General features: G+C 46.2%; 1 protein-coding gene across 1 annotated transcript; it reads left to right on the top strand.

The window, feature by feature from the left end:
* Positions 1-16,447: 16,447 nt before the first annotated feature.
* On the top strand, positions 16,448-18,635 carry LOC123055621 (serine carboxypeptidase II-3-like). Its single transcript, XM_044479559.1, has 3 exons — positions 16,448-17,100; positions 17,132-17,386; positions 17,493-18,635. Exons 1-3 carry the CDS (start codon positions 16,489-16,491, stop codon positions 17,850-17,852), a joined length of 1,227 nt encoding a protein of 408 aa, XP_044335494.1. The 5' UTR covers positions 16,448-16,488; the 3' UTR covers positions 17,853-18,635.
* The last annotated feature ends 8,241 nt before the right edge of the window (positions 18,636-26,876 follow it).

Below are 26,876 nucleotides of genomic sequence, written 5' to 3'. Positions count from 1 at the left end.
GACCCGGGTCGGAACAGGGGCGCGTTCCCGCCCGACCACCTCGCCGGCACCGACGCCGGGAGGGGATAAGGCCGCCACGCCCCCGCCTCCTCGGTTCCTTCTCCCACTCACCCCCGCTCTCCCTCTCAGTCCCTGCGCCTCCCCTCCACTCAGATCCACCTCACCGCTTCCCCTTCCCCACCGCATCTGAGCGCCACCGCCGCCATGGCAGCGGCCTAGCCACGGCCACCGTGCCCACCTCGCCGCCCCACTGTGTCTCCAAGGGCCGCCGTCGTCCGCTGCTTCGATTGGTGCACCTCGTTGGAGTTCGGAGCCACCGCAATGCCCACGACGCCGCCGTCTTCCTCCTCTTCTACAACGAGCTTCGCCGTTGCTCTTCACCAACTCCGGCGATGCCCTCTGCTGCTACTAAACCCCAAGGGGCCATCGTGTGTGCCGCTCGGTGAGCCCCCGCCTCCTCTCCGTTAGCTTCCTCGCGCGCCGTAGCTAGCTTGCCACCGCGCCCGTATTCTGTCCGCCACCAACGACCTCGTGGCCGTCGCCACAGCCATCGTCCTGTTCGCCTGAGCCCGTTACCGTGCTCCTAACGCTTCCAGGAACCCAACGAATCCGAATACACAGCCCGTTCATCCGCCACACTTCCCTAGCATAGCAAACTCGCAACTTTCCCCCTCCGGTTCATCTGTCCGGAAACGCGAAACACCGGGAATACTTTCTCGGATGTTTACCCCCTTCGCTGGTATCAGCTACTACCGCGTTTGGGCACCCCTAGCAACGCTCATTGTCATGTCATGCATCGTCATGCATATGTTTGCATTATATTTATTGTTTCTTCTCCCTCTTCTCTCGCTAGACACCGAGACCGACGCTGCTGCTACCCAGTACGACTACGGTGTTGACGACCGCTCCTTCTTGCCAGAGCAACCAGGCAAGCCCCCCCCCTTGATCACCAGATATCTCCTATTCTTCTCTCTACTGCTTGCATTAGAGTAGTGCAGCATGTTACTGCTCTCCGTTTATCCTATCCTGATGCATAGCCTGTCCTTGCTACTACTGTTGTTACCTTTACCTACAATCCTAAATGCTTAGTATAGAATGCTAGTATTCCATCATTGGCCCTACATTCTTGTTCGTCTGCCATGCTATACAATCGGGCCATGATCACTCGGGAGTTGATCACGGGTATATACTTATATACATAATATATGGTACATGTGGTGACTAAAGTCGGGTCGGCTCGTAGAGTACCCGCGAGTGATTCACGGATTGGGACCGAAAGGACGTTTTTCCCGACGGCCCTCTGAATGAACCTTTGTGGCGGAGCGATAGGGCAGGTTGAGACCACCTAGGTGAGAGGTGGGCCTGGCCCTGGTCGGCATCCGCGGTTACTTCAAAATTAACACGCTTAACGATATCTTGGTATTTGATCTGAGTCTGGCCACTGGCCTATACGCACTAACCAACTACGCGGGAACAGTTATGGGCACTCGACGTCGTGGTATCAGCCGAAGCCTTCTTGACTTCAACGACTGAGCGGCGCGCGCCGGATTGGACTGGAACGCCTGCTCTTGTATTAGGGAGGCTAGGTCTGCTTCCGGCCGCCCTCGCAACATGCAGGTGTGCAATGAGAGATGGGCCCAGACCCCTGCGCCTAGGATTTAGACCGGCATGCTGACCTCCCTGTTGTGCCTAGGTGGGGCTGCGACGTGTTGATCTTCCGAGGTCGGGCATGACCCAGGAAAGTGTGTCCGGCCAAAGGGGATCGAGCGTGTTGGGTAATGTGGTGCACCCCTGCAGGGAAGTTTATCTATTCGAATAGCCGTGTCCCTCGGTAAAAGGACGACCTGGAGTTGTACCTTGACCTTATGACAACTAGAACCGGATACTTAATAAAACACACCCTTTCAAATGCCAGATACAACCCGGTGATCGCTCTCTAACAGGGCGACGAGGGAAGGATCGCCGGGTAGGATTATGCTATGCGATGATACTTGGTGAACTTACCATCTACTCTCTTCTACATGCTGTAAGATGGAGGCTGCTAGAAGCGTAGTCTTCGATAGGATTAGCTATCCCCCTCTTATTCTGGCAATCTGCAGTTCAGTCCACCGATATTGCCCCTTTACACAGATACCCATGCATAAGTAGTGTAGATCCTTGCTTGCCAGTACTTTGGATGAGTACTCACGGTTGCTTTTCTCCCCCTTTCCCCCCTTTCCTTTCTTCCTGGTTGTCTCAACCAGATGCTGGAGCCCAGGAGCCAGACGCCACCGTCGACGACGACTCCTACTACACCGGAGGTGCCTACTACTACGTGCAGGCCGCTGACGACGACTAGGAGTAGTTAGGAGGATCCTGGGCAGGAGGCCTGCGCCTCTTTCGATCTGTATCCCAGTTTGTGTTGGGCATCTTATGGCACCTTGTTTGATTTATGTCTGTACTCAAATATTGTTGCTTCCGCTGACTCGTCTATGATCGAGCACTTGTATTCGAGCCCTTGAGGCCCCTGGCTTGTATTATGATGCTTGTATGACTTATTTTACCTTTTAGAGTTGTGTTGTGATATCTTCCCGTGAGTTGCTGATCTTCATCGTACACGTTTGCGTGTATGACTAGTGTACAATTGAATCGGGGGCGTCACAAACCGGTCTCATGAACATGGTCATGTAAGGTTGGTCTGGGCCGCTTCATCCAACAATGCCGCCGAATCAAAATAAGACATTGGTGGTAAGCAATATGACAATCACCGCCCACAACTCTTTGTGTTCTACTCGTGCATATCATCTACGCATAGACCTGGCTCTGATGCCACCGTTGGGAAACGTAGCATGCAATTTCAAAAAAATTCCTACGCTCACACAAGATCTATCTAGGAGATGCATAGCAATGAGAGGGGGAGAGTGTTTCCACGTACCCTCGTATACCGAAATCGGAAGCGTTTGACAATGCGGTCGATGTAGTCAAACTTCTTCTCGTTCCAACCGATTAAGCACCGAACGTACGGCACCTCCGAGTTCTGCACACGTTCAGCTCGATGACGTCCCTCGAACTCTTGATGTAGCAAAGTATCGAGGGAGATTTCGTCAGCACGACGGTGTGGTGACGGTGATGGTGAAGTGATCCGTGCAGGGCTTCGCCTAAGCACTACGTGAATATGACCGGAGGCGTAAACTGTGGAGGGGGGCGCCGCACACGGCTAACAATGTTTGTTGTGTGTTCTAGCGGTACCCCCCCCCCCCACACACACACACATATATATATATAGATTGGAGGGGAGGAGAGGCATCCAAGGGGGTGCCCCAAGTTGGAGGAATCCTACTTGGGCGCCTCCCAATGCGGCCTCCCCCCTTTCCTATTCCTATTCGGAGTAGGAAGGGAAGAGGGGGAAGGGGGAATCCTATTCCCTTTTTCCTTTCCTCCTTCCCCTTTGCTTCTCCAATTTGGCCAGCCCATATGGGAGGCACACCAGCCTATCTGGCTGGTGTGTTTCCTCCCTTGTCCCATAAGGCCCATATCTTTTGCCGGGGGTGCCCGGAACCCCTTCCGGTGACCCGATAAGTACCCGGTGCATCCCGAAACACTTCCGGTGTCCGAATAGCATCGTACTATATATCAATATTTACCTCTCGACCATTTCGAGACTCCTCGTCATGTCTGTGATCTCATCCGGGACTCCGAACAACATTCGGTCACCAAATCGCGTAACTCATATAATACAAAATCGTCATCGAACGTTAAGCGTGCGGACCCTACGGGTTCGAGAACTATGTAGACATGATCGAGACACTTCTCCGGTCAATAACCAATAGTGGAACCTGGATGCTCATATTGGTTCCTACATATTATACGAAGATCTTTGTCGGTCAAACCGTAATGACAACATACATTATTTCCTTTGTCATCGGTATGTTACTTGCCCGAGATTCGATCGTCGGTATCTTCATACCTAGTTCAATCTCGTTATCGGCAAGTCTCTTTACTCGTTCTGTAATGCATCATCCCGCAACTAACTCATTAGTCACATTGCTTGCAAGGCTTATCATGATGTTCATTACCGAGAGGGCCCAGAGATACCTCTCCGATACTCAGAGTGACAAATCCTAATCTCGATCTATGCCAACCCAACAAACACCTTCGGAGATACCTGTAGAGCATCTTTATAATCACCCAGTTACATTGTGATGTTTAATAGCACACAAGGTATTCCTCCGGTATCCGGAAGTTGCATAATCTCATAGTCAAAGGAATATGCATATGCCATGAAGAAAGCAATAGCAATAAAACATAACGATCATTATGCTAAGCTAATGGATGGGTCTTGTCCATCACATCATTCTCCTAATGATGTGATCCCGTTCATCAAATGACAACACATGTCTATGGTTAGGAAACTTGACCATCTTTGATTAACGAGCTAGTCTAGTAGAGGCTTACTAGGGACACGGTGTTTTGTCTATGTATTCACACATGTATCAAGTTTCCGGTTAATACAATTCTAGCATGAATAATAAACATTTATCATGATCTGTTCAGATAAATGAAAGAGAAACACATCATAGAGCAACGTACAAAATAGATGCAACATATATAGGCCGTTCCGATTGTGTTAGCTCATGAGAGTGAAATAAAATTGTAACAACACCATTAGGAATATCATGATTTTTTTTATCCCACACAGAGTCTATCTATGAATTATGGGGACACAAATAAACAACCTGAGCATGCGCTATGTCTAGTTCAAAAGTTGAGACACTCAACGAAAAAATTTCATGATCCATCCATGCATGCACCACCGAACCATCCATGATCCATCACAACCATCATTTGTTGTTGCGTGCACAAGGACAGAGGGCACCAGGACCGAAGCACTTGGATTAGGAATCAGAACGTGGACTCGCAATCTGGCCCTGGAACGCTGCGGCCTCTACACGTCGGCCCGTGCACGTACGCCCGAAGAGTCCGGATGGGACACAGCGGACTAACTCGACCGCACGTCCACCTCTAATAAATAGCTACCCTAGATTAATGTTTTTGACTTCAGGTTTTGTTTACAGAAGTTTAGCTTTAGCTATTTTTATTTGTCTTCGCTCGTAGCGGCTAGTGCGACCCTCAAAAATCCTATCAGAACCCCAACTTATAAGATTTATTTATCAAGCATATCCGCAATTTTTAGATTGCCTGGCTATTATTTTTCTTGCATGTTCTTCGATTTGCTTGCAGGAAAAATCCTTCGTGGATAGGTCGATTGCGTCGTTGGCTCGGTCAATAACACCGTGGAGTTGGTTCAGCGATTGCCGTGGATATCAGTCGTGTATGGTTCCTCCTGTACGGTTGGTAGCCGGATCGTGAGGGTCAAGTCCCACCCAAAATCGTAGTTATCTCGCTCTCATCGAAAGATCGGGGCAAGATCGGGCCCTAGTTCACATCATACCCTAACTAATCTTCGTGGTTGAAGATGTCCACGACGACGGTGCCGAGCGTCGAGTGGACGGGCGGTAGGAGGGCTCAGGCTCATCCTCCTCCTGCTCGACCTCATCCATGTAGGCGAGTATCTTCGCCACCTCCACGGCCTGTTGTGCCTTCATCTCCTGCCAGCGACGGCGTCGGCCTCAGCAGCCAACTTCGAGCAGAGGGAAATCGAGGATGGCCTGCTGCTTCGTGTGCAGATCCGCGTCGCCAGCGTCCCCCACATCCTCCAACTCTGGCTCATCCTCCTCCTCCTCAACCTCCTCCTCTGGATCCACTACATCCAGAGGTAGCCCCGGGGCGATCCAGGCTTCACACCTTGCCCGGATCTGCTCAAGGAGCTTGATCTGGCACTCCGGTGTTAGAAATGGCTCGCTACTCATCCGGCGGCGTGGGGGCATGGCTACTAGGCGGACTATGAGAGTGGAAAGTGGCGGCGGCGGCGGACAGGCGGAGGAAAATGTTGATGGTAGGGTTTCGGTGCCGTCGGTCGACTTAAATAGCCAGGCTAGGCACTACGCGCCTGACCGTAGCGTCGCCACGCGACGACACCGGTCCGACGGAGGAGACAAGCTTCGGATCACCGTGTTTCCGGGCGTTTCTGCATGGGGCTCCGTCGTCAGTCCGACGAGCCGGGCATGCCCCGGTGCGCCCGGGCGCCCCCATATCCGCCCCATATTTGGACTGGATATATGAGGGGTGATACGTCTCCAACGTATCTATAATTTTTGATTGTTTCATGCTATATTATATTCTGTTTTGGATGTTTAATGGGCTTATTTATACACTTTTATATTATTTTTGGGACTAACCTATTAACCGGAGGCCCAGCCCAAATTGCTGTTTTGTTGCCTATTTCAGTGTTTCGCAGAAAAGGAATATCAAACGGAGTCCAAACAAAATGAAACCTTAGGGAACGTGATTTTCGGAACAAACGTGATCCAGAGGACTTGGAGTCTACGTAAAGCAACAAACGAGGAAGGCACGAGGCAGGCGGGCGCGCCCTCCACCCTCGTGGGCCCCATGGTGCTCCACCGACGTACTTCTTCCTCCTATATATACCCATATACCCTGGAAACATCATATACGGAGCCAAACCCCTATTTCCACCGCCGCAACCTTTTGTACCCATGAGATCCCATCTTGGGGCCTTTTCCGGTGCTCCGCCGGAGGGGGCATTGATCACGGAGGGCTTCTACATCAACACCATAGCCTCTCTGATGATGTGTGAGTAGTTTACCTCAGACCTTCGGGTCCATAGTTATTAGCTACATGGCTTCTTCTCTCTCTTTAGATCTCAATACAAAGTTCTCCTCGATCTTCTTGGAGATCTATTCGATGTAATCTTCTTTTGCGGTGTGTTTGTCGAGATCCGATGAATTGTGGGTTTATGATCAAGTTTATCTATGAACAATATTTGAATCTCCTCTTAATTCTTTTATGTATGATTGGTTATATTGCAAGTCTCTTCGAATTATCAGTTTGGTTTGGCCTACTAGATTGATCTTTCTTGCAATGGGAGAAGTGCTTAGCTTTGGGTTCAATCTTGCGTGCTTGATCCCAGTGACAGAAAGGGAAACGACACATATTGTATTGTTGCCATCGAGGATAAAAAGATGGGGTTTATATCATATTGCATGAGTTTATCCCTCTACATCATGTCATCTTACTTAAAGCATTACTCTGTACTTATGAACTTAATACTCTAGATGCATGCTGGATAGCGGTCGATGTGTGGAGTAATAGTAGTAGATGCAGAATCGTTTCGGTCTACTTGTCGCGGACGTGATGCCTATATACATGATCATACCTAGATATTCTCATAACTATGCTCAATTCTATCAATTGCTCGACAGTAATTCATTTACCCACCGTAATACTTATGCTATCTTGAGAGAAGCCACTAGTGAAACCTATGGCCCCCGGGTCTATATTTTATCATATTAATCTCCCTTCAACAAGCTATTTCTGGCGCCGTTTATTTTGCTTTCTTTACTTTTACTCTTTATCATAAAAATACCAAAAATATTATCTTATCATATCTATCAGATCTTACTCTCGTAAGTGACCGTGAAGGCATTGACAACCCCTTTATCGCGTTGGTTGCGAGGTTCTTATTTGTTTGTGTAGGTGCGTGGGACTCGAGCGTGGTCTCCTACTGGATTGATACCTTGGTTCTCAAAAACTGAGGGAAATACTTACGCTACTTTACTGCATCACCCTTTCCTCTTCAAGGGAAAACCAACGCAGTGCTCAAGAGGTAGCAAGAAGGATTTCTGGCGCCGTTGCCGGGGAGTCTACGCACAAGTCAAGACATACCAAGTACCCATCACAAACTCTTATCCCTCGCATTACATTATTTGCCGTTTGCCTCTCGTTTTCCTCTCCCCCACTTCACCCTTGCCATTTTATTCGCCCTCTCTTTTCCCTTCGCCTGTTTCTCGCTTGCTTCGTCGTTATGGCTAGTCCTTTATCCACTCCTTTACCTCCCGAGAATGAAGTTCTCAATTTTAAACAAAGGGAGGGAGAAAATCTAAAAGATGCTTGGTATAGAATCTGCAATGCTCAAAATAGATCTACCCGAAAGCAATCTACTACCATTCTTCTTCGCAATTTTTATGTAGGCGCCACTCCTTGGTATAGATATATTTTTGATACCATTACCGGAGGGAATTTCTTGGGTAGCCATACTTTTGATTCTTATAATGCTATGATAGATTTGTTTGGCTCACCACCTCTTTTGGTTAATGGAACTATGTTAACTTTGGAACATGTGATGCAAAGGCTTGAAATTATTGAAAATCAAGTTGCTACTTTAGGGTTGATTGAGAATTTGGATAAAAAGATCCACAACCAAATTACCCAATATGGATCTAAGGTGGGAGTTACTCTGAAAAGTTTTAAGGAAAAAGAACCCATAGTTAATGAAAGAATAGATCAAGATTCTACTAGAATCGATAAACTTGAGGGAATTATCACCAACTTGGGGTCCACTTTTTCTTACGTTAAAAATACTCCAAATCCTCCTACCAAAATTGCCAAGCTTTTTCATGTTCCTAAAAATAAGGGTGAATCCTCTAGTAAGGGAACTGCGGATTTAAAATCAATAAGTGTTCATCCCAATCTTTTTGCTATCATTAAGGAACCGTTTGCTACAAATGATTTTCTCGATTTTGTGCCTAGGAGTTTGATAATTAATAAAAAGAAAGAAACTCCTAGGGGTTATAGGTGTCTTATTGAAGAATTGCACACCAAAGATGGCAATACCTAGATCTATCCTTGCTTTTGTGCCTAGCTAAGGGCGTTAAACGATAGCGCTTGTTGGGAGGCAACCCAATTTTATTTTAGTTTTTTGCTTTTTGCTTCTGTTTAGGAATAAATATTTGATATAGCCTCTGGTTAGATTTGTTTTTATGTTTTAATTAGTGTTTGTGCCAAGTTAAACCTATAGGATCTTCTTGGATGATAGTTATTTGATCTTGCTGAAAATTCCAGAAACTTTCTGTTCACGAAAACAATTGTTAAAAATCACCAGAACGTGATAAAATACTGATTCCAATTGCAGTAGATCAATAAATAAATTGTCTAGGTCTTCCTATTTTGGTAGATTTTTATGAGTTCCAGAAGTTTGCGTTAGTTACATATTACTACAGACTGTTCTATTTTTGACAGATTCTGTTTTCGTGTGTTGTTTGCTTATTTTGATGAATCTATGGCTAGTAAAATAGTTTATAAACCATAGAAAAGTTGGAATACAGTAAGTTTAACACCAATATAAATAAAGAATGAGTTCAATACAGTACCTTGAAGTGGTGTTTTGTTTTCTTTCGCTAACGGAGCTCACGAGATTTCCTGTTGAGTTTTGTGTTGTGAAGTTTTCAAGTTTTGGGTAAAGATTTGATGGATTATGGAACAAGGAGTGGCAAGATCCTAAGCTTGGGGATGCCCATGGAACCCCAAGGTAATCTAAGGACACCAAAAAGCCAAAGCTTGGGGATGCCCCGGAAGGCATCCCCTCTTTCGTCTTCGTCCATCGGTAACTTTACTTGGAGCTATATTTTTATTCACCACATGGTATGTGTTTTGCTTGGAGCGTCTTGTATGATTTGAGTCTTTGCTTTTTAGTTTACCACAATTGTCCTTGCTGTACACACCTTTTGAGAGAGACACACATGATTCGGAATTTATTAGAATACTCTATGTGCTTCACTTATATCTTTTGAGCTATATAGTTTTTGCTCTAGTGCTTCACTTATATCTTTTAGAGCACGGTGGTGGTTTGTTTTATAGAAACTATTGCTCTCTCATGCTTCACTTATATTATTTTGAGAGTCCTACAAAACAGCATGGTAATTTGCTTTAATCATAAAAATTAGTCCTGATATGATAGGCATCCAAGATTAGTAAAAAAATCTTATGAGTGTGTTGAATACTATGAGAAGTTTGATACTTCATAATTGTTTTGAGATATGAAGATGGTGATATTAGAGTCATGCTAGTTGAGTGGCTATGAATTTGAGAAATACTTGTGTTAAAGTTTGTGATTCCCGTAGCATGCACGTATGGTGAACCGTTATGTGATGAAGTCGGAGCATGATTTATTTATTGATTGTCTTCCTTATGAGTGGCGGCCGGGGACGAGCGATGGTCTTTTTCTACCAATCTATCCCCCTAGGAGCATGCGCGTAATACTTTGTTTCGATAACTAATAGATTTTTGCAACAAGTATATGAGTTCTTTATGACTAATGTTGATTACATGGATTATGCGCACTTTCATCCTTCCACCATTGCTAGCCTCTCTAATACCGCGCACTTTTCGCCGCTATCATACACCCACCATATACCTTCCTCAAAACAGCCACCATACCTACCTATCATGGCATTTCCATAGCCATTCCAAGATATATTGCCATGCAACTTACCACCGTTTCATTTACTATGACACGCTTCATCATTGTCATATTTGCCTTGCGTGATCATGTAGTTGACATCGTATTTATGGCAAAGCCACCGTTCATGATTCTTTCATACATGTCACTCTTGATTCATTGCATATCCCGGTACACCGCCGGAGGCATTCACATAGTCATATTTTGTTCTAAGTATTGAGTTGTAATTCTTGAGTTGTAAAGTAAATAAAAGTGTGATGATCATCATTATTAGAGCATTGTCCCAAGTGAGGAAAGGATGATGGAGACTATGATTCCCCCACAAGTCGGGATGAGACTCCGGACGAAAAATAAAAAAAAAGGAAAAAAAAGAGGCCAAAAAAAAGGGAAAAGGCCCAAATAAAAAAATGAGAGAAAAGAGAGAAGGGACAATGCTACTATCCTTTTTCCACACTTGTGCTTCAAAGTAGCACCATAATCTTCATGATAGAGAGTCTCCTATGATATCACTTTCATATACTAGTGGGAATTTTTCATTATATAACTTGGCTTGTATATTACAATGATGGGCTTCCTCAAATTCCCCTAGGTCTTCGTGAGCAAGAAAGTTGGATGCACACCCACTTAGTTTCTTTTGATAAGCTTTCATACACTTATAGCTCTAGTGCATCCGTTGCATGGCAATCCCTACTCACTCACATTGATATCTATTAATGGGCATCTCCATAGCCCGTTGATACGCCTAGTTGATGTGAGACTATCTTCTCCTTTTTCTCTTCTCCACAACCACCATTCTATTCCACATATAGTGCTATGTCCATGGCTCACGCTCATGTATTGCGTGAAGATTGAAAAGTTTGAGAACACCAAAAGTATGAAACAATTGCTTGGCTTGTCATTAGGGTTGTGCATGATTTAAATATTTTGTGTGGTGAAGATAGAGCATAGCCAGACTATATGATTTTGTAGGGATAACTTTCTTTGGCCATGTTATTTTGAGAAGACATAAGTGCCTAGTTAGTATGCTTGAAGTATTATTATTTTTATGTGAATATTAAAATTTTATCTTGAATCTTTCAGATCTGAATATTCATACCACAAATAAGAGAATTACATTGAAAATTATGCTAAGTAGCATTCCACATTAAAAATTCTGTTTTTATCATTTACCTACTCGAGGACGAGCAGGAATTAAGCTTGGGGATGCTTGATACGTCTCCAACGTATCTATAATTTTTTATTGTTCCATGCTATATTATATTCTGTTTTGGATGTTTAATGGGCTTATTTATACACGTTTATATTATTTTTGGGACTAACCTATTAACTGGAGGCCCAGCCCAAAGTACTGTTTTTTTTGCCAATTTCAGTGTTTCGCAGAACAGGAATATCAAACGGAGTCCAAACAGAATGAAACCTTCGGGAACGTGATTTTCGGAACAAACGTGATCCAGAGGACTTGGAGTCTACGTAAAGCAACAAATGAGGAAGGCACGAGGCAGGGGGGCGTGCCTACCCCCCCCCCCCTCGGGGGGGCGCCCTCCACCCTCGTGGGCCCCACGTTGCTCCACCGACGTACTTCTTCCTCCTATATATACCCATATACCCTGGAAACATCATATACAGAGCCAGAACCCTATTTCCACCGCCGCAACCTTCTGTATCCGTGAGATCCCATCTTGGGGCCTTTTCCGGCGCTCCGCCGGAGGGGGCATATCATGGAGGGCTTCTACATCAACACCATAGCCTCTCCGATGATGTGTGAGTAGTTTACCTCAGACCTTCGGGTCCATAGTTATTAGCTAGATGGCTTCTTCTCTCTCTTTAGATCTCAATACAAAGTTCTCCTCGATCTTCTTGGAGATCTATTCGATGTAATCTTCTTTTGCGGTGTGTTTGTCGAGATCCGATGAATTGTGGGTTTATGATCAAGTTTATCTATGAACAATATTTGAATCTCCTCTTAATTCTTTTATGTATGATTGGTTATATTTGCAAGTCTCTTCGAATTATCAGTTTGGTTTGGCCTACTAGATTGATCTTTCTTGCAATGGGAGAAGTGCTTAGCTTTGGGTTCAATCTTGCGGTGCTCGATCCCAGTGACAGAAAGGGAAACGACACGTATTGTATTGTTGCCATCGAGGATAAAAAGATGGGGTTTATATCATATTGCATGAGTGTATCCCTCTACATCATGTCATCTTACTTAAAGCATTACTCTGTTCTTATGAACTTAATACTCTAGATGCATGTTGGATAGCGGTCGATGTGTGGAGTAATAGTAGTAGATGCAGAATTGTTTCGGTCTACTTGTCGTGGACGTGATGCCTATATACATGATCATACCTAGATATTCTCATAACTATGCTCAATTCTATCGATTGCTCGACAGTAATTCGTTTACCCACCGTAATACTTATGCTATCTTGAGAGAAGCCACTAGTGAAACCTATGGCCCCCGGGTCTATATTTTATCATATTAATCTCCCTTCAACAAGCTATTTCTGGCGCCGTTTATTTTGCTTTCTTTACTTTTACTCTTTATCATAAAAATACCAAAAATATTATCTTATCATATCCATCAGATCTCACTCTCGTAAGTGATCGTGAAGGTATTGACAACCCCTTTATCGCGTTGGTTGCGAGGTTCTTATTTGTTTGTGTAGGTGCGTGGGACTCGAGCGTGGTCTCCTACTGGATTGATACCTTGGTTCTCAAAAACTGAGGGAAATACTTACGCTACTTTACTGCATCACCCTTTCCTCTTCAAGGGAAAACCAACGCAGTTCTCAAGAGGTAGCAAGGGGTGACGGTCATTCCGAACGTTTGAGGCCCGTTTGAGGGGGTTGTCTAGGTCGAAAATCGTGATTGGATAGTGACCGAGCGGCCAGCCCCGGTGTATGAGGCGGGTTTTAGGCGGCCGGCTGTAGATGCTCTTAGCGCCCCCATTTTTGACCCAGACGGCCCCTCATACGGCTCTCAAAAGCTCGAGCTGACCGGCACCCCCCATATCCAGCCCAAATATGAGACGGATATGGGGGCGCCCAAGCACGCCCGCCACGTCGGACCCGGCCCCTGCTGGCACACCCGCCGCCACATAAATTCCTCCCATCCGCTCGCCGGACCAAACCCTAGCCACTTCACTCCCCTCCCCTTCAATCCCCTCCGCCACCCAAGCTCGTCTCCGGCTCCTTCAGGCCATCTCCGGCATGGCGGCTAGCGGGTCCGAGTCCTCCACCTCCAGATCCGTCGACCCCAAACTCATCCCACGCGGGCCCGAGGAGGAGATGGACGTCCGTCTTGCGCTCCGCCACGCCCAGGAGGAGGCCTGTGCACGGCTGCGCTCGGACTCCATCCATCGGGAATCCATTGCGTCCGCCGAAATGGCGCATGGAGGCCGTGCGGTCTGTCAGGTATCTGAACGCGCTGGCGGACGCGCAACCCCTCCATTGGCGCGCCGATATTCGGGAAGCACCATCATCCCACGAGGCCATGGCATGTCGTGTCTGCCATGCAAGGCACCGGGCACGGGAGGCGGCGGCAGACGTCGGGGAGGCGGAGTCGCATCCTCCGGCGCCCCATATGGGCCATCAGTCTGGGCGACGCTGAAGGAAATATGCCCTAGAGGCAATAATAAAGTTGTTATTTATATTTCCTTATATCATGATAAATGTTTATTATTCATGCTAGAATTGTATTAACCGGAAACTTAGTACATGTGTGAATACATAGACAAATAGAGTGTCACTAGTATGCCTCTACTTGACTAGCTTGTTAATCAAAGATGGTTAAGTTTCCTAGCCATAGACATGAGTTCTCATTTGATGAACGGGATCACATCAGTAGGGAATGATGTGATTGACATGACCCATCCGTTAGCTTAGAACTATGATCGTTTAGTTTATTGCTATTGCTTTCTTCATGACTTATACATGTTCCTATGACTATGAGATTATGCAACTCCCGAGTACCGGAGGAACACTTAGTGTGCTATCAAACGTCACAACGTAACTAGGTGATTATAAAGATGCTCTACAGGTGTCTCCGATGGTGTTTGTTGAGTTGGCATAGATCGAGATTAGGATTTGTCACTCCGATTGTCGGAGAGGTATCTCTGGGCCCTCTCGGTAATGCACATCACTATAAGCCTTGTAAGCAATGTGACTAATGAGTTAGTTGCGGGATGATGCATTACGGAACGAGTAAAGAGACTTGCTGGTAACGAGATTGAACTAGGTATGATGATACCCACGATCGAATCTCGGGCAAGTAACATACCGATGACAAAGGGAACAACGTATGCTGTTATGCGGTTTGACCGATAAAGATCTTCATAGAATATGTTGGAGCCAATATGAGCATCCAGGTTCCGCTATTGGTTATTGACCGGAGATGTGTCTCGGTCATGCATACATAGTTCTCGAACCCGTAGGGTCCGCACGCTTAACGTTCGATGACGATTTGTATTATGAGTTATGTGATTTGATGTACCGAAGTTCGGAGTCCCGCATGAGATCACGGACATGACAAGGAGTCTCGAAATGGTCGAGAGGAAAGATTCATATATTGGAAGGTTGCATTCGGACATCGGAATGGTTCCGAGTGATTCGAGCATTTTTCTGGAGTACCGGGAGGTTACTGGAACCCCCCGGGGAAAGATATGGGCCTTATGGGCCATAGGAGGGAGGCTAACCAGCCCACAAGGGGCTGGTGCGCCCCCCACAAGGGAGAAGGCTGAATTAGACTTGGGAAGGGGGCGCCACCCCCCTTTCCTTCTCCTACTCCCTCTCCTTTCCCTTTTCCCCCCTCCGGTAGAAGGAAAAAAGGGTGGGGCCGAATCCTACTAGGACTGGAGTCCTAGTAGGACTCCCCTCTCCCTGGCGCGCCCCTTGTTGGCCGGCCTCCTCCTCCCCTCCTTTATATACGGGGGCAGGGGGCACCCCAAAGGCACAACAGACAATCTCTTAGCCGTGTGCGGTGCCCCCATCCACAGTTTTACACCTCGGTCATATCGTCATAGTGATTAGGCGAAGCTCTGCGCCGGTAACTTCATCATCACCGTCACCACGCCGTCGTGCTAACGGAACTCTCCCTCGGCCTCAGTTTGATCAAGAGTTCGAGGGACGTCACCGAGCTGAACGTGTGCAGATCGCGGAGGTGTCGTGCGTTCGGTACTTGATCGGTTGGATCGCGAAGATGTTCAACTACATCAACCGCGTTACTTAACGCTTCCGCTTTCGGTCTACGAGGGTACGTGGACACACTCTCCCCGCTCGTTGCTATGCTTCTCCTAGATAGATCTTGCATGATCGTAGGTAAAATTTTTGAAATACTACGTTCCACAACAGACGCAACCGTGTTGTGGTGGACGTCGGCGGCTCGTCCCAGGACGAATCCGTCATCGTTCTGACGTCCACCGGCACCGTTCGGGTTCCGGGCTCCGACGAGGAAGGGTAGGGCATGGGAGACGGTGACGCCTCGAGTCCCATGAGCCGGCTCGTGTCCCATGCCCTACTCTACAGTGCCAGCGACCGGGCCAACACTCTGAGGAGCGCAGCCGGCCACCGGACATGGCCAAGGTGGAGCCGGGTGAGCGGGAAGCGCAGCCGGACGAGCTCCGCTTAGATTAGGTTTCACGTTAAATGTAATAATATGGATTTGAGGTTTGTAATTTGAGCTATTCGGATGACGAATGCATTTTTTAAGGCATGACAGCGTTTGAGGGGTTGATTTGTTAAGTCCCACTGTAGATGCTCTAACCTTGCGTATGTTAAGTACGAGAGACTTGCAAGTTGCAACTTCACTGTCCCCTTCTCTCTCGAGGACCAGACTAACAGCAAATGGCCGGGGATCAACAGAAGAAATTCATTAGCATGAAAGCATGTGCCTAGTGGACGCATGGACGGATCAAATGGACGATCTATCTTGTATCGGATGAGAACCGTGCCGGTGCCACCGGCGGGCTCCTACCTGTCACCTTTGTCCCACGTCCAAATTCAATCGTTAGCCTCTAGGTTCCCGCCCTATAAATACCAGGCCAGATCGACGCAGACACCCGCCGTCCTCGGTGCACTCCAGCGTGCTCTAGCTCGCTCCGACGACCGTCCGATCGAACAGTGCCGGCGCGCGCCATGAAGAGCACAGTGCTGGCACTCTTGCTACTGGTGGCGGTGCAATGCCTCGCGCTGGGGTCTCGCACGGCGGCGGCGGCCAAGGTACGGCGGACAAGGCAGGGCGACTACCTGAACCGGCTGCGCGGGTCGCCGTCCTCGCGCGCGTCCTGGGAATCTCTCGCGGCCGTGGAGGAGGAGCAGACGACGACGAAGGCGACGGGTAGACCCGCGCCGGCGGCCGTTGCGGCGGAGGCCGGGCGCAAGGAGGCCGACCGCGTGGAGGCGCTGCCCGGGCAGCCGAGCGGCGTGGACTTCGCACAGTACGCTGGGTACGTGACGGTGGACGCCGCCGCCGGGCGCGCGCTGTTCTACTACCTCGCCGAGGCCGTCGGCGGCAACGGCGACGGGTCGTCGTCCAAGGGCAAGCCCCTCCTGCTCTGGCTCAACGGGGGCTCCGGGTGCTCGTCGCTGGGGTACGGCGCCATGGAGGAGCTAGGCCCGTTCCGCGTCATGAGCGACGGCAAGACGCTCTACCGCAACCCCTACTCCTGGAAGGCTGGATCCACGGTACGCAGTCACCACGCTCTCGAGTTCTCCGGCCAGAAAGCCATTGAGGAGCTGACAAGTGATCGGTCCGGCAATACATGGCGCAGCGGCGGACGTGCTGTTCCTGGAGAGCCCGGCGGGGGTGGGGTACTCGTACTCGAACACGACGGCGGACTACGGGCGGAGCGGGGACAACCGGACGGCGGAGGACGCGTACCTGTTCCTGGCCAACTGGCTGGAGCGCTTCCCGGAGTACAAGGGCCGCGAGTTCTACATCACCGGCGAGAGCTACGCCGGCCACTACGTGCCGCAGCTGGCCCACGCCATCCTCCGCCACGCCTCCCCGGCCATCAACCTCAAAGGCATCATGGTAAGGAAAGGAGCAATTAATTAATTAATTATATAATCCGGCCGGCCACACACGTCAACCTCAGTCCTGTCACCCCTGACGACGGTTTGGGTGGTGTGAAAAACAGATTGGGAACGCGGTGATCAACGACTGGACGGACAGCAAGGGCATGTACGACTTCTTCTGGACGCACGCGCTCATCTCCGACGAGACGGCCGAGGGCATCAGCAAGAACTGCAACTTCACGGCGGGCGCGGCGTCGAACGCGCTCTGCGACGACGCCTCGGACGCGGCCGGCGAGAGCCTCCGGGACATCGACATCTACAACATCTACGCGCCCAACTGCCAGTCGGAGAAGCTCGTCACGCCGCCCATCGCCCCCTCGGTACGTACGTGCGTGCGGCCTTTCCTACAACACCATAGCCGGTACAGTGACAGTACTACGTGTGGCCAGATCATCATCATAGGGGATTTTTATTTTTTTTGACATGAAAATCATAGATTGGTTAGTGATGAGTTTGCTTGGGTTCTAGGTGTGGCCAGATCGAGAACTTTGATCCGTGCACGGACTACTACGTGGAAGCGTACCTCAACTCGCTCCCCCACTTCTTTTTCCTTGAGAAATGTGCTGGAATTTTGTCTATTTGGGGCCAAGCCCAATAGCAGTTTCAGAAATTCCAAAAAAATCCTAGAGGCCCACGCAGCCCACTCGTGCAAGGCAAGAGGTGGAACTAAAGTTTAGTCCCATATTGCTAGTTTAGAGGGAGTTGGACCTCTTTATAAGGAAGGCTTTTCCCCACATGTATGAGCATGAGAATAAGAGGGACATTCACGCGCGCTCCTCCTCAGCCCAACCTCAAAGGCATTGTGGGAAGGGAAGGAGCAATTAATTAATTAATTATATAATCCGGCCGGCCACACACGTCAACCTCACACCGACGACTTCTTCCCCGACGTCCACAACCTCATCGACGACATGGCTGGAGAGGATGTGTTTAGTTCAAATATGCAGATGCTATTTACCTTCACTCTGTCAGATTGCGTGACTTGCTTTATCTCTGTTATATTAGTCATGCTTTATCTAGTATTTCCGTTAGCAAAATTATTTGGTAAATTGCTCATATTTCCAACAATCCAAAAACCTTATTATAGGCAATTTACCCCAAGTGGTTTTGCTGCTTCCATGAGACCTCCTATGTTTGAGGGTATCCACTATAAGAGGTGGCGCGTGAGAGCAGTCTTATGGTTTCAAACCATGAGTTGCTATGACGCCACTCTTGGCAAACCTGAAGGGGAGCTTGATGCTCAACAGGCACAAGCTTTTCAGAAAATGGATACTTTGTTTAAGGCTGGTCTCTTGAGTGTTCTTGGTGAGAACATAGTTGATGCTTATGCGTCAATTGATAATGGAAAATATATGTGGGATGCACTCGAGGCCAAGTTTGGGGTCTCGGATGCTGGCACTGAGTTGTATATCATGGAGCAATTCTATGATTACAGGATGACTGAAGAGCGCTCCGTGGTTGAGCAAGCTCATGAGATACAGTCATTTGCTAGAGAACTTGACCACTTCAGTTGTGTGCTACTGGACAAGTTTGTCGCCGGAGGTATCATCACTAAGCTTCCTCCTTCGTGGAGAAACTTTGCTACCTTACTGAAACATAAGAGACAAGAGTTTTCAGTCCCGGATCTCATTGGCACTCTTGATGTGGAAGAAAAGGCGAGAGCAAAGGACACACATGCTCGAGGTATTGAGGAAGGATCTAGTGCCAATCTGGTACAGAAGAAGAACTTCCAGCCCCACAAGTTCAAGAACAAGGGCAAGTTTGATGGTAAAGCAAAGTTTGATGGGAAGAACAAGGCTGTGCAACACACGAACTTCAAGAAAAAGAATGACAAGAAGAAAGGTGTTTGTCATGTGTGTGGGGATCCTGATCATTGGGCTCCTAGTTGCCCTAATCGGTATGACAAGCGTCATCCTGGGAAAGGCGGCAAGACTGCTAATGTTGTCATTGGAGACACTGACATGAAGGATGCTGGGTATGGTATATTTCCCACTATTCTTTCAGTATGTCATTCTCCTGATTGGTTGATTGACACGGGTGCTAATGTACATGTATGCGGTGATATTTCCATGTTTTCGTCTTATCAGACCGCAGGGACTTCAACCGTGCTGATGGGCAATGGTTCAAGTGCTTCTGTTCGTGGTGTTGGCACGGTCGATCTGAAGTTTACTTCGGGGAAGATCGTGCGGCTGAAGAACGTGCATTATGTCCCCTCCGTCAATAAAAATCTTGTTAGCGGATCTCTTTGATACGTCCATTTTGCATCATGCTTTTATATCGATATTTATTGCATTATGGGCTGTTATTACACATTATGTCCCAATACTTATGCCTATTCTCTCTCATTTTACAAGGTTTACATGAAGAGGGAGAATGCCGGCAGCTGCAATTCTGGGCTGGAAAAGGAGCAAATATTAGAGACCTATTCTGCACAACTCCAAAAGTCTTGAAACTCCACGGAAGTCATTTTTGGGATTTATAAAAAATACTGAGCAAAGAAAATACCAGAGGGGGCCCACACCCTGGCCACGAGGGTGGGAGGCGCGCCCTACCCCCCTGGGCGCGCCCCCTGCCTCGTGGGCCCCCTGGCAGGCCTTCGGTGCCCATATTCTGCTATATGAAGTCTTTCGTCCGAGAAAAAATCATAAGCAAGCTTTCGGGACGAGACGCCGCCGCACGAGGCGGAACCTTGGCGGAACCAATCTAGGGCTCCGGCAGAGCTGTTCTGCCGGGGAAACTTCCCTCCGGGAGGGGGAAATCATCGCCATCATCATCACCAATGATCCTCTCACCGGGAGGGGGTCAATCTTCATCAGCATCTTCACCAGCACCATCTCCTCTCAAACCCTAGTTCATCTCTTGTATGCAATCTTTGTCCCAAAGCCTCAGGTTGGTACCTGTGGGTTGCTAGTAGTGTTGATTACTCCTTGTAGTTGATGCTAGTTGGTTTATTTGGTGGATGATCATATGTTCAGATCCATTATGCATATTAATACCCCTCTGATTATGAACATGAATATGCTTTGTGAGTAGTTACGTTTGTTCCTGAGGACATGGGAGAAGTCTTGCTATTAGTAGTCATGTGAATTTGGTATTCGTTCGATATTTTGATGAGATGTAAGTTGTCTTTCCTCTAGTGGTGTTATGTGAACGTCGACTACATGACACTTCACCATTGTTTGGGCCTAGAGGAAGGCATTGGGAAGTAATAAGTAGATGATGGGTTGCTAGAGTGACAGAAGCTTAAACCCTAGTTTATGCGTTGCTTCGTAAGGGGCTGATTTGGATCCATATGTTTCATGCTATGGTTAGGTTTACCTTAATACTTCTTTTGTAGTTGTGGATGCTTGCAATAGGAGTTAATCATAAGTGGGATGCTTGTCCAAGTAAGGACAGCACCCAAGCACCGGTCCACCCATATATCAAATTATCAAAGTACCGAACGCGAATCATATGAACGTGATGAAAACTAGCTTGACGATAATTCCCATGTGTCCTCGGGAGCGTTTTCCTTTATATAAGAGTTTGTCCAGGCTTGCCCTTTGCTACAAAAAGGATTGGGCCATCTTGCTGCACTTTATTTACACTTGTTACTTGCTACCCGTTACAATTTATCTTATCACAAAACTATATGTTACCTATAATTTCAGTGCTTGCAGAGAATACCTTACTGAAAACCGCTTGTCATTTCCTTCTGCTCCTCGTTGGGTTCGACACTCTTACTTATCGAAAAGGCTACGATAGATCCCCTACACTTGTGGGTCATCAAGACTCTTTTCTGGCGCCGTTGCCGGGGAGTGAAGCGCCTTTGGTAAGTGGAATTTGGTAAGGAAAAATTTATATAGTGTGCTGAAATTTACTGTCACTTGTTACTATGGAAAGTAATCCTCTGAGGGGCTTGTTCGGGGTATCTTCACCCCGACCAGTAGAGCAAAGAGTTGCTCATCAACCTACTGAAAATGAAAATGTCTACTTTGAAATCCCTTCGGGTATGATAGAGAAACTGCTAGCTAATCCTTTTGCAGGAGATGCAACATTACATCCCGATTTACACTTAATCTATGTGGATGAAGTTTGTGGATTATTTAAGCTTGCAGGTATGCCCGATGATGTTATCAAGAAGAAGGTCTTCCCTTTATCTTTGAAGGGAGATGCATTGACATGGTATAGGCTATGTGATGATATGGGATCATGGGACTATAAGCGATTGAAATTGGAATTTCATCAGAAGTTTTATCCTATGCATCTTGTTCATCGTGATCGTAATAATATATATAATTTTTGGCCTCGCGAAGGAGAAAGCATCGCTCAAGCTTGGGGGAGGCTTAAGTCAATGTTATATTCATGCCCCAATCATGAGCTCTCAAGAGAAATGATTATTCAAAAAATTTATGCTCGGCTTTCTGACAACAATCGCTCCATGCTCGATACTTCTTGTACTGGTTCTTTTATGATGAAGACTATTGAATTCAAATGGAATTTATTGGAAAGAATTAAACGCAACTCTGAAGATTGGGATCTCGACGAAGGTAAGGAGTCAGGTATAACACCTAAGTTTGATTGTGTTAAATCTTTTATGGATACTGATGTTTTCCGTAAATTTAGCACTAAATATGGACTTGACTCTGAGACAAGGTTGGAAAAAGCTGTAGGCGTAAGCGAGGCGGTTGGCCTTCGCCTAGTGCCTAGGCGGTGCCTAAGCGCCCTAGGCGTGGCCTAGGCGGTAATATAGTTTTTACTCATAGTGTATTTGTGATTATCATGTGGGTGTTGATATTAGTTTAGGGCATACAAATAAATTAATTATCGTCTACTGCCATTGAAATATAACCCGTTTGGCATATCAGTGCAATATGTGGCATGATCTCTTTCTTGGGTAGGCAATTCCTTGCTCGCCCTGCCTAGACCTCCATTTATGCCCTAGGCGAGGCGTTTGGCTATTGCCTAGTGCCTAGGCGTGCCTAAGCGCCTCCTAGGCACTGCCTTTTCCAACAGAGCTCTGAGATAGTAGCTTCTTTTTGTGAATCCTTTGCTACTCATGTTGATCTCCCTAAGGAGAAGTGGTTTAAATATAATCCTCCCGTTGAAGTAAAAGTAGTTGCACCTATTAAAGTTGAAGAAAAGACTATCACTTACAGTGATCCTATTGTTCCTACTGCTTATGTTGAGAAACCACCTTTCCCTGTTAGAATAAAGGATCATGCTAAAGCTTCAACTATGGTCAACAAAAGTAATATTAGGACACATAAACCCCCTGATCAAGTTAAAGTTGAACCTAATATTGCTATGGTTAAAGATCTCTTGGCTGATAATATTGATGGGCATGTTATTTATTTCTGTGATGAGACTGCTAGAATCGCTAAACCTGGCGCTAAAGATAAACATAGACCTGTTGTAGGCATGCCTGTTATTTCTGTTAAGATAGGAGATCATTGTTATCATGGCTTGTGTGATATGGGTGCTAGTGCTAGTGCAATACCTATTTCTTTATATCAAGAAAATATGCATGATATTGCACCCGCTGAGTTAGAAGAAATTGATGTCACCATTAAGCTTGCCAATAGAGATACTATTTCACCGATTGGGATTGTTAGAGATGTTGAAGTCTCGTGTGGGAAAGTTAAATATCCTGCTGATTTTCTTGTTCTTGGTTCCCCACAAGATAGTTTTTGTCCCATTATATTTGGTAGACCCTTCTTGAATACTGTTAATGCTAAGATAGACTGCGAAAAGGATGTCGTTACTGTTGGCTTGGATGATATGTCTCATGAGTTTAATTTTTCTAAATTCCGTCGACAACCCCGTAATGAGGAATTGCCTAGTAAAGATGAAATTATTGGTCTTGCTTCTATTGCCGTGCCTCCTAGTGATCCTTTAGAACAATATTTGCTTGATCATGAAAATGATATGTTTATGAATGAAAGAAGGGAAATAGATGAAGTATTCTTTAAAGAGGGACCTATTCTGAAACACAACTTGCATGTTGAAATTTTAGGGGATCCTCCTCCACCCAAGGGTGATCCCGTGTTTGAGCTTAAACTGTTACCTCATACTCTTAAATATGCTTATCTTGATGAAAAGAAGATATATCATGTTATTATTAGTGCTAACCTTTCAGAGAAGGAGGAAGAGAAATTATTAAAAACTCTGAAGAAGCATCGTGCTGCTATTGGATATACTCTTGATGATCTTAAGGGCACTAGTCCCACTCTATGTCAACACAAAATAAATTTAGAGAAAGATGCCAAACCAGTTATTGATCACCAACGACGGCTAAATCCGAAGATGAAGGAAGTGGCAAGAAAGGAAATACTAAAGCTCCTTGAGGCAGGTATTATTTATCCCATTGCTGATAGCCAGTGGGTAAGTCCTGTCCATTGTGTCCCTAAGAAGGGAGGTATTACTGTCGTTCCTAATGATAAAGATGAATTGATCCCGCAAAGAATTATTACAGGTTATAGGATGGTAATTGATTTTTGCAAATTAAATAAGGCTACTAAAAAGAATCATTACCCCTTACCTTTTATTGATCAAATGCTAGAAAGATTATCCAAACATGCACATTTCTGCTTTCTAGATGGTTACTCAGGCTTTTCTCAAATACCTGTGTCAGCTGATGATCAAGCAAAGACCACTTTTACTTGCCCTTTCGGTACTTTTGCTTATAGACGTATGCCTTTTGGTTTATGTAATGCACCTGCTACCTTTCAAAGATGCATGATGGCTATATTCTCTGACTTTTGTGAAAAGATATGTGAGGTTTTCATGGATGATTTCTCCGTCTATGGATCCTCTTTTGATGATTGCTTGAGCAACCTTGATCGAGTTTTGCAGAGGTGTGAAGAAACTAATCTTGTCTTGAACTGGGAGAAGTGCCACTTTATGGTTAATGAAGGCATTGTCTTGGGGCATAAAATTTCTGAAAGAGGTATTGAAGTTGATAAAGCTAAAGTTGATGCTATTGAAAGATGTCGTGTCCTAAAGACATCAAAGGTATAAGAAGTTTCCTTGGTCATGCCGGTTTCTATAGGAGGTTCATTAAGGACTTCTCAAAAATTTCTCGGCCTCTGACTAATCTCTTACAAAAAGATATACCTTTTGTCTTCGATGATGATTGTGTAGAAGCATTTGAAATACTTAAGAAAGCATTGATTTCTGCACCTATTGTTCAGCCACCTGATTGGAATTTACCCTTTGAAATTATGTGTGATGCTAGTGATTATGCTGTAGGTGCTGTTCTAGGGCAAAGAGTTGATAAGAAATTAAATGTTATTCAATATGCTAGCAAAACTCTGGACAATGCCCAAAGAAATTATGCCACTACTGAAAAAGAATTTTTAGAAGTTGTTTTTGCTTGTGATAAGTTCAGACCTTATATTTTTGATTCTAAAGTAACTATTCACAGTGATCATGCTGCTATTAAATATCTTATGGAAAAGAAAGATGCTAAACCTAGACTTATTAGATGGGTTCTCTTGCTACAAGAATTTGACTTGCATATTATTGATAGAAACGGAGCTGAGAACCCCGTTGCAGACAACTTGTCTAGGTTAGAAAATGTTCTTGATGACCCACTACCTATTGATGATAGCTTTCCTGATGAACAATTAGCTGTCATAAATGCTTCTAGTGCTGCTCCATGGTATGTTGATTATGCTAATTACATTGTTGCTAAATTTATACCACCTAGTTTCACATACCAGCAAAAGAAAAAGTTTTTCTATGATTTAAGACATTACTTCTGGGATGACCCACATCTTTATAAAGAAGGAGTAGATGGTGTTATTAGACGTTGTATACCTGAGCATGAACAGCAACAGATCCTACGCAAGTGTCACTCCGAGGCTTATGGAGGACACCACGCTGGAGATAGAACTGCGCATAAGGTATTGCAATCCGGTTTTTATTGGCCTACTCTCTTCAAGGATGCTTGTAAGTTTGTCTTGTCTTGTGATGAATGTCAAAGAATTGGTAATATTAGTAGACGTCAAGAAATGCCTATGAATTATTCACTTGTTATTGATGAAGGAAATATGCCCTAGAGGCAATAATAGAGTTATTATTTATTTCCTTATTTCATGATAATGTTTATTATTCATGCTAGAATTGTATTAACCGGAAACATAATACATGTGTGAATACATAGACAAACATAGTGTCACTAATATGCCTCTACTTGACTAGCTCGTTAAATCAAAGATGGTTAAGTTTCCTAGCCATAGACATCAGTTGTCATTTGATTAACGGGATCACATCATTAGAGAATGATGTGATTGACTTGACCCATTCCGCTAGCTTAGCACTTGATCGTTTAGTATGTTGCTATTGCTTTCTTCATGACTTATACATGTTCCTATGACTATGAGATTATGCAACTCCCGTTTACCGGAGGAACACTTTGTGTGCTACCAAATGTCACAACGTAACTGGGTGATTATAAAGGTGCTCTACAGGTGTCTCCGAAGGTACTTGTTGGGTTGGCGTATTTCGAGATTAGGATTTGTCACTCCGATTGTCGGAGAGGTATCTCTGGGCCCTCTCGGTAATGCACATCACTATAAGCCTTGCAAGCAATGTGACTAATGAGTTAGTTGCGGGATGATGCATTACGGAATGAGTAAAGAGACTTGCCAGTAACGAGATTGAACTAGGTATTGAGATACCGATGATCGAATCTCGGGCAAGTAACATACCGATGACAAAGGGAACAACGTATGTTGTTATGCGGTTTGACCGATAAAGATCTTCGTAGAATATGTGGGAGCCAATATGAGCATCCAGGTTCCACTATTGGTTATTGACCGGAGACGTGTCTCGGTCATGTCTACATAGTTATCGAACCCGTAGGGTCCGCACGCTTGAAGTTCGATGACGGTTATATTATGAGTTTATGTGTATTGATGTACCGAAGGTAGTTCAGAGTCCCGGGTGAGATCGGGGACATGACGAGGAGTCTCGAAATGCTCGAGACGTAAAGATCGATATATTGGACGACTATATTCGGACATCGGAAAGGTTCCGAGTGATTCGGGTATTTTTCGGAGTACCGGAGAGTTACGGGAATTCGTCGGGGGGTATATGGGCCTTATTGGGCTTTAGGGGAAAGGGAGAGGGGAGGCTGCGCGCCCCCCCCCCCCAAGGCCTAGTCCGAATTGGACTAGGAGGAGGGGCTGCGCCCCCTCCTTCCTTCTCTTCTCTCTTCCCTTGCCTTGACTCCTACTCCTACTACTTGGAAGGGGGGATCCTACTCCTGGTAGGAGTAGGACTCCTCCAGGGCGCGCCATAGGGGCCGGCCCTCTCCCCCCCCCCTCCACTCCTTTATATACGTGGCCAGGGGCACCCCATAGACACAACAATTGATCCCTTGGATCTCTTAGCCGTGTGCGGTGCCCCCCTCCACCATAATCCACCTCGATAATATCGTAGCGGTGCTTAGGCGAAGCCCT

Source organism: Triticum aestivum, chromosome 2D (genome assembly GCF_018294505.1).
Source record: "Triticum aestivum cultivar Chinese Spring chromosome 2D, IWGSC CS RefSeq v2.1, whole genome shotgun sequence".
Lineage (NCBI taxonomy): Eukaryota > Viridiplantae > Streptophyta > Magnoliopsida > Poales > Poaceae > Triticum > Triticum aestivum.
The sequence above is the reverse complement of the archived record's forward strand: the minus strand, read 5'-3'. Positions and strand labels throughout refer to the sequence as shown.